This window comes from Colius striatus, chromosome 8, assembly GCF_028858725.1.
Source record: "Colius striatus isolate bColStr4 chromosome 8, bColStr4.1.hap1, whole genome shotgun sequence".
Taxonomy (NCBI): Eukaryota; Metazoa; Chordata; class Aves; order Coliiformes; family Coliidae; genus Colius; species Colius striatus.
This window is the reverse complement of record NC_084766.1, coordinates 36,537,284-36,555,225: the sequence shown is the minus strand read 5'-3', so window position 1 is coordinate 36,555,225 and position 17,942 is coordinate 36,537,284. Positions and strand designations below refer to the sequence as shown.

The following is a 17,942-nucleotide window of genomic DNA, read 5'->3' as shown; positions in this document are numbered from 1 at the left end:
AACAAATCTGGACTTGGATGTCCAAGGGCAGGTAACAGGAGTGTTTCATAGCACAGAGCTGCAAACCTTGCAGAGATTTATATTTTGGATAGGATTTTTCATTACAGTTGGACAAACCTGTTGCTCATAATGAAAGCTTCAGATCAAATTGCCAGACTGGATAAAAAGGACAAACCTTCACAGTTCTCAGACATCCCTAGTACATATGTCACAGGTATTCAGAGTACCTAGATACTCTTAACATTTAATATGAAGGGCACTGTATCAAATAACCCTTCTGCCATAGCTACCTTATAGCTATTAAACAGCCTTTGTTAGGAATATAGTGGTAAGAGGTTTTTCAACAAGCAAGCAACGCTGAACAAAAGTTAAAGGTGAACCTTTAGCAACAACCAGTATGTGGAATAAGTATTAAACAGAGAGAAACAATCTTTTTAGCAAAGTTACCTGACCTTAACGCTTACTCTTGTGTCAAAAAGCCTGACGCCAGGAACATTCTGAGTCTCAGAAAGCAGAGCTCCTTTTGCTAATATATTCCAGCTGTTATTTATCTGCACCTAATACACAGGCACAGTTCTAAGAAAAAGTATTTGACATACTCAGAAAAATCATGTACATCCAGTTGCTATTCAACAGACTTGAAAAACAAGATGAAATATCATTCACCACCACACCTCCTCATTTCTGCAGCAGCACTTCAGGCTTAGAAGTGAAATTAAGGTTCAAGACTTTCCTGTCGGAGTGGCTGCAGTGGCACAAAAGGCCAATAAAAGGCACATGTCCACAATGCACGTTTGGAAACACTGGTGAAGGCTTAGTATGTATGATTTCTTAAAAAGGTCTTGCTAAATATATATCCATATGAATTACCACAGAAGCTAAAGGAAGCTTTTCCAGCTGTCACCAAGCTGTCCAAATTACATACCTGCAAGGAGAGTTTTTCTGCGACATCAGTCTTTCAAAGACGATGTTATTTAGGTACTGAATTGCCAGTTTTCACTTTACTAAATTAGAATAATCCTTTAATAATTGCATTTTGACTGTCAGTAGTATTAGAAACCAAAGAGACAGAGCAAGGAGCCAGGTACCCATCCAGTCACGTAGAAATGAGACAAAAGGAGCTTTATAGTGTCAAATTTCTCACTGCTGTTCGTTTGCTGAAATCAATCCCCAGATTTCTAATTGACACCTCTTTCTGAGCCCCTGTGCTTGCACACAGATATACTTATCACTTCTCCTAACTAGGGGAGAACAGATTTTGATCTTAGTAAAAAGATCTATCCAAAGATGGGCATTTTGATTGTGAAGTGTTGAGGCTCTCAGCTACCCCAGGAGCCAGAGCTGAGATACAAACATGCAGTTCAGTCTACAGAAAGCCCCTGTGTAACTCATTCAGGGGACAGAAGTTAAGCAAGCATTGGAGACCATGAAGACCTGAGCTGGATTTAAGTATCTGTGGTTCAGTAACTGGAGGAAAACACCTGTTAAGCAAGGAGCTCCTCGGCACGTCTCCATCCTCCTGTGTCACTGCTGGCTTCCCTGGTTAACTACAAATCCAGGTGAGCCCCTGAAACGCCTCAGGTGGCCCACACTGCTTCATAGCTCTTAACTGCTTCATTTTGAGCTCTGAAAATACAGGAGAATTTTGATGAGTAAACAGAAAACCAAGTTTAGATATGCAGAGCAGTCCAACCCAGGGGCATGGGCACGTGTTTGCTGTCTGCGGTCAGCACAAGGTTACTCTTCCCTGCCATTGATCCATTTTTACCACGTTAGAAGCAAATGCTTAGAAAAGCAGCAGTTTAATAGAATACTTAATGGAAACTGTGATCATTCAGAGCTTTTTCTGACAGCTCATTGTGATGGTTTGGTTTTGCATTTCGTGGAGCTGCAGCATAGCCATCAGCTGTGTCATGGGTCAAGCAAGAAGGAAAACTGCCATTCAGAGGGAGACTGGAAACTTTCCAAACCTCCTCAGCTGTGCTTAGCCTTCTTTTACTAATAAGATCATGATGGGGGGGTGTTTTTCACCATGTCATTTGCTGCATGAACAAACCAGAAGGGTACAGAGAGCACTGTATTGGGTCTACTACATTTTATTTCCCATTGGTTCCTGAGAGGAAGCTGAGTACAATCTAGCAATTCAGCAGCACAAGAGACTGGATTGGAGAGATGAGCAGAGGTATTTTGGTATTAACAAGGCAATTTACACCCTGGAATAGTTCAACCTGGCTTAAGTCATTTTTTTTTGGTAAATGTAAGGAGATTTTTTACTTCATTGTCATCCAGACAAGCTCAGAAAAAATTCCCAAGGATGGAACTTTTCTGAGCACCTACATACAAAGCTCAAGCAAATGCTGAACTGCTGCTCTACAGATTCTCCTGTACTGCAGTAAAATCTCAGACTACCCTTATTTAAGGAAATGAGAAAATAGAAAGTACCAAGACAGAGTTATTCAAGCTGCAAAAGAAAAGGAGTTCAGCATTTCCAGGGTCCTTCCTGGTGGGTTTTTCCTCCATGCAGTTCACACATACACAGAATCACACCGAATGATCGGGGTTGGAAGGGACCTTTAGAGAGCCCCAGCCTTCTGACAAGCATGATGCAATCAGCAACAGCAGTGGCCAGCAGTCATACTCCATATTCTTAATCTTATAGCACTGCATAACATTTAGTGTTTTAAACAAGCTCTTTGGTTTGTACATAGTATTCTTGATGCTGTCATCACTGTGAACTGGTATAGGCTTAGCCAAGTAATGCACACAGAGTGTTTGAGCTTGCACTGAAAAAATAGCACAGACTCATTTCTCCTGTCTTCCCTCCTTTATAGAAACAATGCCTGTTAGCAGCCTCCTTAATTTAAAGTCCAAGGCAAGCAGAGTCCGAGGTGTTGTGTTTTAATACAGTTCTTCACCCATAAATGCACTATTAGTTCATACCTATGAAACAGCCTTTGGTCTGATCAGCTGAGAGGCTTTCATTTGCATTCATCCTGTGCAGTTATGAATCTCTGTGCTGTGGCTGAGGAAGGGCTGTTAGCCACAGTGCAGGCAGTTGAATAATCACTCTGTCACTGAGAAGCTCTTCAGCTGAGGGTAGGGGCAGCAGGGAGGTGTGAGGGTAGGAGCTGCAGGCGTGGATTTCTGCCTGATGACTACACCAACGGACACTTCACCCAAGCTAGTCCCAAAACTTGCATGCAGAAGAGGTTAATTTTAGAATTAGGTGGATTTGAGGATGGGATCTCTGAAGAGGAATGTAACAAACACACTCCAAAGCTGCAGTAAAAGGATGTGTGCAGCAGTCCTGATGAAGATCTGCGGGTTCAGACTCTCAGAGCACCCGAGGAGTGATGCTGAGGTCAGGAGTGAGGCACAGCAGAGAGATTTAGAGCTCAGGGGGTAAAGAGACAGACCTCATCTCAGCCTAACTACAGGAGCGTGCTCCCTGATAGCCCACTGGAAGTGTTTGGCCTAAGAATTATATACCAGCTAGAGCAAACAAATTCCCTGAATTATTATTAACCCAAAGAGTTGACGTTTTCATGATCCTTCTGATTCTTCTGCTGAGACCACAGAGGCACAAATAATCAAGAAAGACTCTAGACCTTGCATGCACCTGTAAGAGTTAGTGATTTCACTTGAAATACATTCTAATTCTGTTCTAGTGGTGTTGGCTTTTTTCTTTTTAATCACTAGACAGCCCTATTTAAATATATTTTTTTCTAAAGAACCCATCACTCCCTGACTAACCTGAGTATAATATGAGATGTATTTACAGGGTGAGAGCACTGGGATTGCTGTCGTGGGAGTCATGCCATACGCCCACAGTGCAAATACCTCAAACAGAAAATTAGTCATCTGTTTCCAACTGTCAGCATTCAGTAAAAGACAACACACCACTGTCTTGGAAACAGTCTGAAAAATCTCACCATTGAGCTGCTGTACATTTCAAAGTGTTTTCTGAAACAAAATTAATAACTCAGCCCTGTAATAACAAGAAGGGGGGAGAAAAGGAGTGGAGAAAAGATTCTGCTGTTATTTTAGAGCAGCAGCAGATTTCTGCTTCCATCCCCTGCCATCAGTTAAACAAACACTTCAAAAATGAGGCAGTGAATTTGTGCAGTGTTTCTTTGGCTTTTGTGTATGTGTGTTAAACCAGATTTGTAGCCAGCATGACAACTGGGGTCTCACAGCCCCACTGGTGTGTGATGAGTCCTGTGCTGCCTGCCCTGCTCCCTGGGACTCAGGGGCTCTCCTCCTCAGAGACAGGAAAACTCTATCCATTAAGGTTTAGTTCAGCCTCACACAGTAACTACTTACAGAAACCACCCCACTGATGCTGACAGTGAAGGTTCTAAGATAAGAAGAAGGATAATCCAGGCAATACCTCTGGCATCAGGATGAGGGGCAGGAGTAGAGCTGTCAGAGCTGGAGTTATGAGACAGCTTCCCCACTCCCCAGCACGGCTCAGGCATGAGGAGCAACAAGCTGCCTTCTGCTCCTCATTGGAACACAACCATTCCACTGCAAGTATCATTCAGCTCAAAGCAAAAGAGCAGAAGCTGAAGCAGGGCACAGTGAAGCATCTCTCTCTCCAGTTGCTCTGAGTAGCCTGAGTACTTCCATACTGCTGGTGGAGCTAACTCATACTTTGTCACATAAAAAGGATCAAATCCTCTCAAACACAAGTAAGGGACCCATGTTTACTGGGAGTCACCCTGAGGATGCTCCCAGGGCTTGTATGAGGGAAACAAATAAGCAATGCCAACAACAAACAGGGAAAAGAGAAAAATCTTTAGGTGAAAGCCAAGGAGGAAAGAAAAAAGGAAAAATAACCCCCCCAAACCAAACACCACAAGCCAACATGCCTCTGAAAAGCATGGAACAGTTCAGTGTTTGCATCCAGCTGTAGACATCAAACAAAGATCAGTGCTCAAAGCACAACACTAGTCCTGATTTTTATCAGGTTGTACCACTATCATCTACAAATGAAAGCTGCTAATTGGCAATTACAAATGTACTGAAAGCACAGCAGCAGGAAGGCTAACCCAATTTCCTACCAGTCCACTGGGCATGTCATTTTTCCAGAACAGCTTCATATGAGCCAAAGGCTGACCTGAAATATTTTCTACCTGTAGCATATCTGCTGTGTTGACAGCAGAAGTTCCTAAGGGAACCAGAGGCAGGTATCCATCCAACAGAAACATCATTTTGCTGATACACACGCATTTCTGAGTGGCTTTCCATGGAGCTGCAAACCTCTCCTAGGTTACACTAAACCTCTTTGGCTAAGCATCATTTGTTTGAACCTGCAAAACGTATGCAATTGATTTCCCAGAGGTTTACAAAGCTAAAACATGACTTCTTCAAGTCATAAGGACAACTGAAACACACATGACCCAGTGATCTTCTTCAGTTGAAAGGCAAATGATGTTAACGGTAAGGAAGGGCGATTTCCTTCTGAAGCCTGGTTTTTAGTGATACTAGCTCTGTGATACTCTGCAGGAGGAAACAAAGGTTTTGAGAAGTTCTATTTATTTTTGAACCATTACTCTGTAAAGCCAGATAACATTATTGTGTTGAAATGCTATGAACAGTGCCAGCAGGACTAGGCCATGCATGGAAATGTAATACCTGTTTATAGAAAGACTTGAGGAGAACCACAGCCCCCGCCTCCGCAGCTATTCAGTGCGGCCAGAACTGTCACTTCAAAACCACTTCAAAGGCCCACTGCCTTCTTAAGATAATTTGTTTCACTCTATTTTAATCAAAACATCAACGAAAAAAATGTCTTGATGCCTGTTTATTCCCCTTGATGGTGGTAGCACATCAAAAGCGTGATGAACATCAGTATCGTGTACAGAGCGTACCCATCAGAGCATAAACGCACTCTGAAGCACAGCCACTCCTGTGGAATCATGCCATTAAGTAACTCAATTAGTATGAAGCATTCCCTACGTCCCAGCAGATAAGGGAAGACATCCAGATGTGACAGATCCATCCTTCCAAACCGCTTTGGAAGGTTATTTTTGTCTTTGTTTTTATGAGATGTGCAGCACATGTTGCTCAGGGCCCCTTAACCAGCCACCTAGACAACAACAGTAAAGACACAGACCTAAGCTTCCCTCTCTCAGCTCCATGGGGTCTCTAAGAGCAAAAACTTACTCAAGTGAAAAGATTTTGAGGTTATACTTGGTGTGTTCAAAAAAAAAAAGCCCACCAAAGACTGAAGCAAGTGCAGGAATTCTGCATTTCACAGGGATTTAGAGGGTGTAATTCCCTTAGGCTGCTCTGGAAATTGCAGCCTATTATTAGTTACTGCCAGTCCATGTCAGCAAAATGGCTGCTCTTCATTATAATATTTTAATACTTGGAAGTGTTAATTGAGGTTAAGCTCAGGTTGTGCCAAGAATACGAAAAGAAATGCAATAAAATGAAAGCCTCATGAAAATAATACACAGTGTAGATAGCAGAGGTGAAAAACTGAGCATGGAGATGAGACAGGCTTCCTGAGGTGACACTGCCAGGTGGAGGCAGGCACAGCAATGCAAGTAACCTAGAGTCATCCTTTCTCCAGAGCCTGAGCATAAAGCATCACGTAACACATGAGATAACCATGCCCAGCTCCATCCATCCAAGATGTGAGGTGTCAAAGACTGAAGCTACGGGAGTCGTGACTTCTTGTTAGTGTATATCAAAACATGTTAGGTGTTGACTACCATGGAAGCTGATTAAACATTCCAGTGTAGGCACTCAGCTCCCTTCTTGCAGATCAGCATGCATCCCCTCAAACCAAGAATGAGCACTGCCATGTTTCCTTTGCTGTACTGACAGGAAAAAGCAAACAAAACAGTGACACTTACTCAGGTCTATTTGCTTTATGGGTTTTAGAAGACAAAAAACATTACATAACACAGGTTCTGCCCAGTCACCCAGAAAGCAACCTAATTGAATCAAAAGATGCCCTTCAGTAGCCACAAGAGAAATACCTTTCTAACTATAAACCACAACATCTTCCCAACTATAGTCACTGAGGAAAAAATGTGGAGCTGCTGAGTGGGGGAAGGTGGTAGATTGGGGGGGGTCTTATTCAGGGAAGTGAAAAGTAGATGCCAAGAATGAACTTGTGTTAGAAGTCAAGAGCTGCCAAGTGCTGCCCTCTGACTGCACCTCACATCTTGAAGCAGATCCCTGCTGTAAGACACAGGTCTTTGCTCTCCCCTTTCCAGATCAATACACCTTTCCTGGCCATGGTGCACAACTGCTCATCTGCCATTTTTACAGACACAAAGGCAAAAGGGCTTTTTTGCAAATCCCAGGATGGCAAAATTGACTGCCAGAAGGGTAAAATCAACGGCCTGTCATCCAACATTCACAATTGCAGGCCCCAGCTCAGTAGCAGAAACACAGCTAGACCTCCATCTCGCTTTAAGGCTGATGGAATTTCCCTTTCCCCAAGTGATTAGGCATTAGGTGAGTGTCAGTCTCTTCTCCAAGTAACAAGTGACAGGACAAGGGGAAATGGCCTTGAGTTGCACCAGGAGAGGTTGAGGTTGGAGCTGAGGCAGAACTGTTTCCCTGAGAGGGGTGTCAGCCCTGTGCCAGGCTGCCCAGGGAGCTGGGGCAGTGCCCAGCCCTGGAGGGTTCCCAAAGCTGTGGAGTCGAGGTGCTGAGGGCTATGGGCTACTCTTGGGCTGGGCAGTGTGCAAGGAGGGGTTGGACTCAATGAGCTTAAAGGGCTTTTCCAACCAAAGGGACTCTATGGTTGCACCTGCATGCACTGGAGCAGCATCACAGCAGTGGTGCCTCAGCTCCCACACCAGACGGGTCAGCACAGACTCCCTGTTTCATCCATGCCTCGAGGAGGATAAACTCCATCACTGGATGGAAAAAAAAGAGAGACTGAAGCAAGTTACAGAATGCAACACTTCCTATATTTAAACCAATGAGGTATTGCCAAAATCAAGATGTTGAGACGGGTAAAAGGAGCTGCAAGGCTTATTGCTGAGATAGTTTTAACGTGAAATGCATTGCCCATGGGAGTTGTAGCTTGGGGGGAAACTCCTGGCTCCCAGGCATCTCTCTCAGTACAAAGTGAAACACTCTGCTTTGGATCTGAGACAAACCAAAACCAACTTTCATTTCTCTGAAAAGAAAACACTTTTTTTCTGTCGCAATCTTTGTTTTGTGAAGAGTTGACACGTTTTACAGCATGAAACAGAACACCAGTGATAACAATAAAGGTTTGTGGTATCTAGCCTGAGCTCATCTACACTGGAATACCCTTCAAATGAATTTTAAGGAGAGAGTAGAAAAGTAGCTTATCCAAAATACTCCATCTCAGAAGGAAAACATAACCACACAGGACTCTGTTCTCCTGAAACTGGTAACCCAAGTGTGCTTGTGAACTGTTTCTTGTGGTTATCATTGAGAGGAAGCTCAGTTTTTCAGTAAGTCTGCACTGAGATCCATCTCAGCACCTCAGACTTCCATGGAATTGCTATGGCAATAGCAAAGCCTTTGCAGAAGCACATGAGTTCGGTGTGTTTATTCAAATAATTATGTGAAAACAAGAAAGTCCAGAGCCCAGGGGTACCAACAACAGAATTACTTCATGAAGAGTTTAATTTATCTAGAAATAATTGAATTTATACTGTGCTGCCAGTCTCACAACACAGTCCTGGCTAAAGAGCTGTCAAACTGCCTTGTGGAAACCAAACACTGTAACACCACGTAGCGCTCTCAGGGCTTACCAAGAAGTCTCACTAATAGGATGGTCCAGAGAAGACAACGTTACTAAATCCATAGTTTTGACAGGAAAGTTACCTCTGCAAAGCTGAACATATTAAACTCAGAAAGTGATGCTTTAAGAACAGTTCATCATAAGCTACATCCGACTAGAGAAACAAACGGATCGCTGCAGACGGTGGCGTTTGGGAACGACAAAGATGCTAAAAGCAAGCAGTGCTGAGTGTGGAAGCTGAGAAGTCAGCAGTTCAAACTGATCATCCAAATACCATATCATTTTTAAATACTTACACCAAAGGACCACTTCCATCAGTTTCACCATCCTGCCTTATGCCATCAAGTAGGGAATATGTTTTTAACGCATCTGGAATTCTGGAGTCATGAGGCATTTAAAAGTCATCATATGCTTTAGACACTAATTTAAATAAAACACTGGAAACTCAGTTTTGAGACAGTTTATTCACCTAAAGCATGTGATACCTTATTTTTAAGCCAGTTGTGGAAGCAGGACTATAGTTCATGACCAAACTGGCACATCCACGTTGACAGCAAATGTAGTATGGCTTTTGCTAAGGAAGCAATCAGCCTGGCAGCATTTGGTGAGCTGATCACAACTCAGATATTACTGGGTTTTTTAAGATGGACATGGTGCTTGCTGGAAACTGTTGGTAAACCATCAGAGTAGCTAAGAGAGTGACCATACACATACTTATTTTTTACAGGTGTGAGCATCCAGGGAAAGTAAATACTGAGAGACATATCTGTATGACTTTTAATACTGAAGTGTGTTTGTTTGTTTGTTTAAGCCCATACAATTTCTTGCTGAAGTGCTGCTAAATTCTGTGCCAGACTGAGTGGGCTATGACTGGGACATGCCACCACTGTAGGTTTGTTCTGAGGGCTCTGACTTATCCCTCCTTGACACACACAGGAACACTCCTCAGACAAACAAACTCTTTCAAACAAGCAAACTAACAAAACTCTCACCTTTTCCCAGGTTTTCTGTTGTTCTCAAACACCTCAATCAGGAGGAAAATTTAAAACACAGACTTGTCAAGATTCAGTGGTAGCAGATGACCTGGCCACCTTGCTTTTATGACTGCTGCCAGCAGCCTTGCTGGTTTAGAGCCAATCCCTCAGAGCACCAGGCATGTCCCTAAAGTACAACCAACCATTTTGCTAAGGAGCTCTACAAGTAAGATGTCACTGTCACTTTTCACAGGGCTCACCTCGTGGCAATCCAGGATAACAGAGAGAGCTATTAGCAGGAGAAACACCTTGGATTTTACAGTTTGTTTTCATACACACTGGTCTTTGAAAACACTTATTTAAGTAAAACATATTATTAACTTCTTAAACAGCAGAGCAGAGACAGGTCAAACGTGCACAGCAGAAACCCTGCAGCACAGGGCAGGAACAGGAGAGACTGGCAGAGAGGAGGAGGTTGTTAAGCCTACCAGCCAGATAATTAAGTGTGTATTGGAATGGTAGTTTGCAGGCTTACAAAGATGAATGAAAATGTCCCAACTGGAAACTAATGACAATAAAAAACCCCAACAACCTGGCACCCAACACAGTGTGTTTATGCCTTTACCTCTAAAGAGGCACTCTGTGACTCAGTGCTGTGTTGCTCTGAAGGTGATTATTAACTACTCTTAATGTCCTCAGTAAAGAAAGGCCTTCATCAACTCATCTGAAAACTTTAACTGTTCTGTCTTTACTAAGAGTTTTTAGTATTTGATCAATAGCTCGGAAAAAACCATTTTACAAGGCCAAGTTTAATAGCATGGTGACAATCTGAGTGTCAGCTTCTGGAGACTTCCTAAAGGGAAATCGAAAGACAGATCCTGCTTGACATATCTTAAAGAACATAAAAAGCAAATACAGTCAAATACAAACTACTACTGTGTGGTTTTTCCTCGAAGGAATAGTACATACTATAGGAATTCTGCACATCTGGCTTTGCTGTCATGATAAAATTCAGCAGTCTACTCAATTAGAGTGTGTTCCTCTGAATGAAAAGCATTTCCGAGGCCAGTGGCTTGATATCAAGTTTGAAATCCAAGCCCTCTTCAAATAACAAACACAAACTAGAAGAGCAAGCACCTTACCTTGCATTCTCCTTTCAGAAGGCAAAAAAGCCTTTAATATAATAAGAAGTAGATTCACCCCATTATGAGCTGCTGTCTGTGCTACCACCACTGTGCCACAGAGCTGTGTTCACAGGCCCAGAGCACTTTGCCATGACACCACCCTGAAGGACTGATAATCAAAGAAATCAGAGTGGAAGGAGAAATGTCACCTGTGAAGCCAAGCTCAGAGGTTCACTCTCTGCCTTCACGTCCAAACTGATACATTTCTCCCTTCTAGAGTCTATATAAAATAGATAAGTGATGTAATAAACTTGTAAACCAATATCCCAGCCTTTGAAATAGTAAGGAAAAGTGACAGAGGACCAGATGAACATTTTCCCAGCAGCCAGTATCTGCAGTAAGATAAGTACCTGGCCTGCAGCATGTGGAAAATGCTGATTAGCCATCTGAAGGACAGACAGATAAAACAGCTTGTGTATCATTTCCCACTAACACTTTGTAGTGTGTAAGTCTGACTTTTTTGTCACTTAAAAATTAACTTTTCTGCAAAAGTTCTGTATTTTTCATTAAAATGCAAAAGAGAGTAAAAAATTGCTCTGTCCCACAGATGAGGTACTTCCCCACTTCTTTTAAAAACAACCAGGAGGAAGCTTTGCAGGTCATTGTCTAAGACAAACTGAAAAGAACTCTGTAAGTTTGATTTTAGGTAGGAAAGGAAATACATATTAACATATAAATACTGACTCAGGTATTTTCATTTGCATGCAAGAACATTTCTGTTGAGAGGTAAGCAACTTTGGTCTTTTTCACTTAATATATGTAATTTAATGAAATGTCTATGTAGACAAAAGTTCTTGCATACCTTAACCCCTTTTGAACTCAACTTGACCAAGTTAGAGACACTCCACAGGTAAATTAAGAGACATTGCTGTAACAGGCTTCAAACCCACGTGTGACAAAGAACTGCTGTAGACTAGGCAAGTACAGAAAACGCTCTTTAAATGGCATTTTCTTCCTTTCAAGATAAAAACTCCTGCAAAAGGTCTTCATATCTCATTGCTGAGGCACAACATTCCTAAACAGATGCCACTTTTCTGTATAATGTTCTCAACATCCATTAATAACTAGGAAAAGCTTCATGTACTTCAGGAAGCAGAAAAGACAAACCCAGTAAACCAGCCCCGTCCTGCTCTGTGGAAGCTGTAAACGTGTCTGTTTACAGTGATGTTCCATCACTTTGGTACACAGAAGCCTTGTGCAAAAAGAGGTTCACATCACTTGGTTTCCTACTTGTTTATCCTTTTCACTTACTAAAGCATGACAGAACTACTTGTTCTTTATTTGCTCCTTGCAGTCATTAATGCCTGACTTCCCAAAACAACTTCCCCTTGTTCAGTGAAGCTGAAGATGCTCTTTTTGACCCCATTGTCCTAACACCTAGTTTTTTGTATTCCATGTGAACATATTAAACGTTTCAAAAGAGATTCCTGAAATTCTGGTTTCTATGAAAAGAACCATAGAAGGCAAAAAAATCCATGTTACAGCAGATCACTTGTTAATGACCTCGTGTTCTTGTCTTTGTAGGCTTTCATATCGGACTGGTCAAGACACGGCTAATTGCGACACATGCAGGAACAGTGCATGTATTATCTATAGGTAGGTTAAAAACACTCATATTCCCCCTTTTTCCTGAGTGAAAGTAATGGTTGATTCACTAATGAAGGATCAGTTGTTAGTCTTGATTTTTTTCAGTAACACAAAACCAGTTTAAAAGCAGGACATAACTTCAGCTTCGCTAAGGCTCCTACAATTCAGCAGATACCTGTATCTAAGTCTAACATTTTGGACCAAAAATAGATGATTGTGGCCACTGTGACTGCTGTAGCTCTTGGGTGTGAAGCATTAAAGGGTCTTAGCTTCATTTTCAGGTTGCTACAGATACTTAGCATTTTCTGTCCAGTAAGTCAGCACACTTCAAGTTTATTTCTGTAGCACTAACAACTGGATATGGAAAGTAATTGTGAGAGAAAGACTGTACAGCAAAGAGAACCAGATACAGATGCAGCCTAGACAGTTTTACCAGTAAAGTGACATGAATACCCATGAATATGTAGTTTTACATGAGTGAAGCTTTAAAACATTGCTGGAAAACACATCCTGCCCAACACAAACTGCACCACTAACGAAGTTCTGTAAGTTGGCCATTTGCAGCCAACAGAGAAATAAATGACAAACTGCTTCATCTTTGGGTTAAAGATTGTTGTACCTGCTGCCTTCTCTCCTCCAGAAGGAAGGAGTTGGGGTTTGCTCACTAGAAGCAGATCAGGTGCAAAAGGTAACAAGATACCACTCCCTGTTTCTGCAAAGCAGATGTTCCCTTCCTAGGATTTATCAGCCAAGAGACTGTGCGATAAACAGATAGGCAGTGGGCACGAGATGAAGCCATCACGAGTCTGACAAACTGTTTCATACTGACAACTTAATTGTCCTACTCCACTAGAGTCTTAACAAAACAAATGAGTGTTTTCATGCATTGCAGGTAAGGTGCAAACAAATGCATCTCAGTATTAGAGTACTTCAGAAAATCAGGCAGTTGAGATGAAAATGTATAAAGATAACTAGAAATTACAGAGATGATGGAAACTGAAATGAAGACACAAACATTAGCTAGGTCTGGAAAGCACAGGATTTCACCCCTTCATACTCTACTTGGTCTCTGATTTAGGAAGAAGACCTGGAGCTATTTGTACATTATCTCATAGCTGCCTAGAAGTGAAGGAAACTTCAGCTCCATCTTTTCTAATTAGCAGCCAACTGGAAAAAGGAACGATGCTGTTGCATGCAGGGGAAGGAAGCAGTTCATTTACTCATCCTTGGTAGAAGCATACCAGTAACTATGGCCTTCCCTTTCCTGAGCTCACCTCTGTGCAACTTCTTGCTCAGGGCAGCCTGGGAAGGTACAACATAGCACATTCCATCAGGGAAACTGCTGTTGTTTCACTGGATTAAAAAAAATCCCATGGGAAATGTTACAAAAGCTTGTTTTCTAGTCAGTATATTTAAAGTTAAGGGCATCTCTAGTTCCTGCCTCTTACACCCACTGCAAATGAAACGAGTCCAGAAACACGGGTTTCAAGTGTTTCCCCACCAACCAACGGTGTGGCATGCAGTATTTCCCACCACAACAGTCATTTGGACTGAAGCTCTGGATGCTGGGCATCTGCCTAAAGCAATGTTTCCAGGGGAAGTTTTAGCAAAGAACAGCTCAGTTTTTGGCAGATCAGGAGATGTGCTGAAGGCAAGAGGTTTAGAGCCAGAAGACGCTGCAAAACAGCGGAAGACTGAACGGCTGAGACAAGCTAAACAGCCAGAGGGGATGAAGGAGAAGTTCCCAGATAAAACTACCACTAAAACAGACTGCTTTGTATGAGCTGCTGCTCCTCCACGAGTCAATTACTACAGCACTGAAACCTCGGAAAAAAAAGGAGCAGCATTTCATTAGTAAGGATGCTAAAGCTGCTTGTAATTCTAGATGTGACGGTCCATGCTGTACCTTTGCAAAGGGTCTGCACGACAAGTGCTGCACAGAGTTAACGTGGTTCCTCTTTAAAACAAAATGCCTTTTGGGAACTGAAATTAAACCACTCGAGATGCACTGAAAACCTGGGTAACTCAGAGGGCACTGGAGCCTGTCAGACCAGGAGGATCATTCTGACCTACTAAGAGGCCAGCAACACGCTCCTATTTTGCACCCTCCTCAGCAGTAGATAAGGGAGGCTTAAGAAAAAAGCCCTTATGGAAGAAATCAGTCATTTCAAGAGAAAACCTTAACTTTTCCATAATTGACTGTAAAAAAAATCTGCTTCAATACTGAGCACAGTAACATTAAAAAACAAAACCTTCAGAGCTGTTTCAAACCTTCTGGTTTTAAACTGCAGCGAATGGGCACCTTAGAGGAATGATTAAGTTGCCCTGCTCACTGCCCAGCTGCATCCTGGGATGGCAAGTACAGCGCAGGTGAGAGCTAGAATGCAGAAATAATCAATGTAATTAAATTCTCCCCCTTCAAGATTACTTTTAAGAGTATTAATACTATGTAGCACAAATGCTAGACAGTGTAGAAGCTGACAAAAAGCCACAGTTGTAATTGAAAGGGATTTTGGCTGCTCTTTAGGACCACAAATCCAATGCTGAGAACACAATGATTTTGCATATGAAATTTGCTAAAAATTCAAATCTATTTCAGTATTGCTTTATCTTCATATTTAAAAGAATGCATACTTCTTACTATTAAAAGACAAAAAGATTATTTTCTATTTGTTTTTAATAAACAGGAAACTCATCAAACATTAAACTCTATTAAAAAGACAAGGCACCGAAACCTTAAACTGCTCTAGAAATCAATGGGAAAAGGAACACATCTAAATTTGTTCCCCTGTTTCCTTACAAAGATCTTATTTCTAAGAATAAAGCCCCAACCCCATAGCAATAATCTGAAGCAGACAGTTTGGGCCTTACTGTAATTTCCAGGCAGTGTGAAGATGTGATTAAGTAGTAAGAATAAACAAGTGTTTGATCAAATGTTAACCTGGGTCTCCTTCATCTGTCCCACTGGCATCAGTATCACATCAACTGAGGTCACCAGCAGCTTCAAAAGCATCTTCCACAAACTAAAAGGCAAATTTAAAAACTAGAGACCAACTTTCACAGATCTGTCTTTTACAAAGTAACCACCAAAAACGGTAAGGATGGAAAGTCACTTTTATTGGGGAATACTGTCTGCACAAAGGCAAATGCTAAAGTCTAGCACGTACTGGAGTCTAGCAAAATGCTGCTATTAAGAAGAAACTGAATTGATATGCAGAAACTGTACCAATTCTATAACATCCAAAACCCACATGGACTAAATCTTCACAGCCTATTTTACTCTGTGATTATCTTTTAGTGTAACTGCCCTTTCTGCTCCTGTTTGAATCACCATCCCAGGTGAATTTTAATCCTTCAACAGAAATCTATAGGAGAAAATGAGTCTTCTGTTTCATATTTTGTGCATTATTCTCAGGCTTTTATCGTAAATTATTTCTGTGAAGGAGCATCTTGAAGAGTTCCTGCCACACTTCCCTGCAGTTACAAAGGTCAGAAGTACTCTATAGCTTTTACTAGACCACTTCAGCTTCTGGAAGTAAACTTTTCACTAGACCAAACCACTAGCCAATTCCTGCATAGGGAAGAAACACAAGGAAAAACTTCTTCCCTGTTGAGGTGAGGGAGCACTGGCAGGGGCTGCCCAGATGGGTTGGGGAGTCTCCTCTGGGGACATTCCAAACCCACCTGGGTGAGTTCCTGTGTGACCTGCTCTAGGTGATGCTGCTCTGGCAGCGGGGTTGCACTGGATGAGCTTCCCAGGTTAGAAATTCAAGGTTAGTTGCTCCAAATATTCAATAGATGGCTGAAATCTATTAACTGTAACTCTTAACAAAACACTGGCAAATAAACCAGGTTAAAGTCATGGTGATGCAAGTTAACCAGGTTGCACAGAGCCCACGTGGACTCAGTGCACTTGTAAAGGTGAGACACGGTGGTAATTATCCCAGAATCTTAAGGGTTATGAATCAACATTCATAAATATGGCAACACAAAGAGAGAGCAGCACCAGTAGACATCAATTCCTAAGATGTCATTAATTAGTATAGCAAAACCAGGTGACTAAATGATGAGAAGTGTCATTTGTATCATCTTTTTATTTCTTAGCCACAGGAATTAATTTACATTCTTTCTCCTCTTATCTCTAGGCTGTAAGATGCTTAGTAGGAAAATGGCTCTGAATGGCTTGCTAATGCTGGCAATGCTTTGGACCCTGGGCATGGGGAATTTTCAGGCTGAAACAGAAAATTTAACAGAGATTGCTTAAAAGTGTATTAATTTTCGAGTGATTAGTGCTTCTCTGGATCCTCTTCTGCCTAGATGTGGCATGCACTAATGCCATGCCATCCAATTAACATGACCCAGAAGGAGACACCATGATACTCTTTAATTCCTTCTTCACCTAGCCAACTTAAATGTAAAGAGTCAAGTCTACAAATGCCTGGGGAATTGGAGCCTTAACATTACAAACTAGCTAATAGAAGGGTAAACAGAAGGGATGTCAACTGAAACGAGAAGCTTCAGGTTGAGCAGAAGGAGAAGGGTTTTGCCTTGAGGCAGAAAGCTGAGGGACAGGCTGCCCAGAGCCCGTGCAAGGGGCTCCTCGGAGGTTTCAAGAGACAAGTGGCTAAAACCCTCAGCAACCCAGTCCCAAACTTGAATTACTCTGACTTGGTGATCTTACAAGTAACCACCATATCCAACTGTTAGCATCTAATGTCTTAATGATTCACATTAATAATGTGGGACTGCGTTAGAGAAAAAGAAACCCTACCCCATATTTCTGAGCTTGTTGCCAGATACCCTCCCACAGCCCATATGTTTAAAGTTCAATGGTTCAGACTCCTCAGCCTCTGTTTTCAATCTCTTATACAGCAACAAAATTAGAAAAAGTTCACTCTACTGACAGCAGGCAAAAAATAAACTCTTTAACATGCATTCTCAACATCAGCAAAAAAGCCCATGAAGCCAAAACCAGAAAATGCACCACACCAGAGGATTTGGAAACTGGGATTTGCCAGGCAGAAGCAGCGTGAGCGAGTCAGCCACCTTGTGTGTGTGTGTGTGTGCCTTGAGGCATCCAAACCAGCCACCTTGGGATTCCTCCTGCACATAAAACACAGCACACACAGGCATATTGCAAACCACAGAGCACCTCTGGGATGTTCTCAGGGCCTCTGAGGATGGCCAGAGGCCAAACGGATCCCCTTGGTGATCAGGGCTGCAGCACTGTGAGTGCCCAATTAGGAAGTCAGGCAGTTCTTTCATCTGCTTCCCTTAGGGCTTCAGGCACCAAGCACGCGTCCTTCACTGATGAGCAGCTATTCAATATATTGTGCTTCTCTTTCCTTCCTGAATACAATTAAAATCCTACATAGGAAATAGTTTTGTTCCAAGTTTGTTCTGGGGTACTTGTTATTGCAGTATCCCAGTCTCCATTGTCTTCTCAACACA

General features: G+C 42.2%; 2 protein-coding genes across 3 annotated transcripts in view; one reads left to right on the top strand and one right to left on the bottom strand.

Annotated features, from left to right (window-relative positions):
- The window catches only part of DOCK1 (dedicator of cytokinesis 1), a 285,055-nt gene that overhangs the window by 163,152 nt on the left and 103,961 nt on the right, over window positions 1–17,942 (bottom strand). The gene's annotated exons all lie outside the window — the stretch shown is intronic.
- Window positions 1–17,942, top strand: part of INSYN2A (inhibitory synaptic factor 2A) — a 30,240-nt gene that overhangs the window by 7,407 nt on the left and 4,891 nt on the right. Inside the window, exon 2 of the mRNA XM_010199280.2 lies at window positions 12,429–12,500. Coding sequence (XP_010197582.2) covers window positions 12,429–12,500 — 72 coding nt within the window. The remainder of the gene's footprint in view (window positions 1–12,428; window positions 12,501–17,942) is intronic.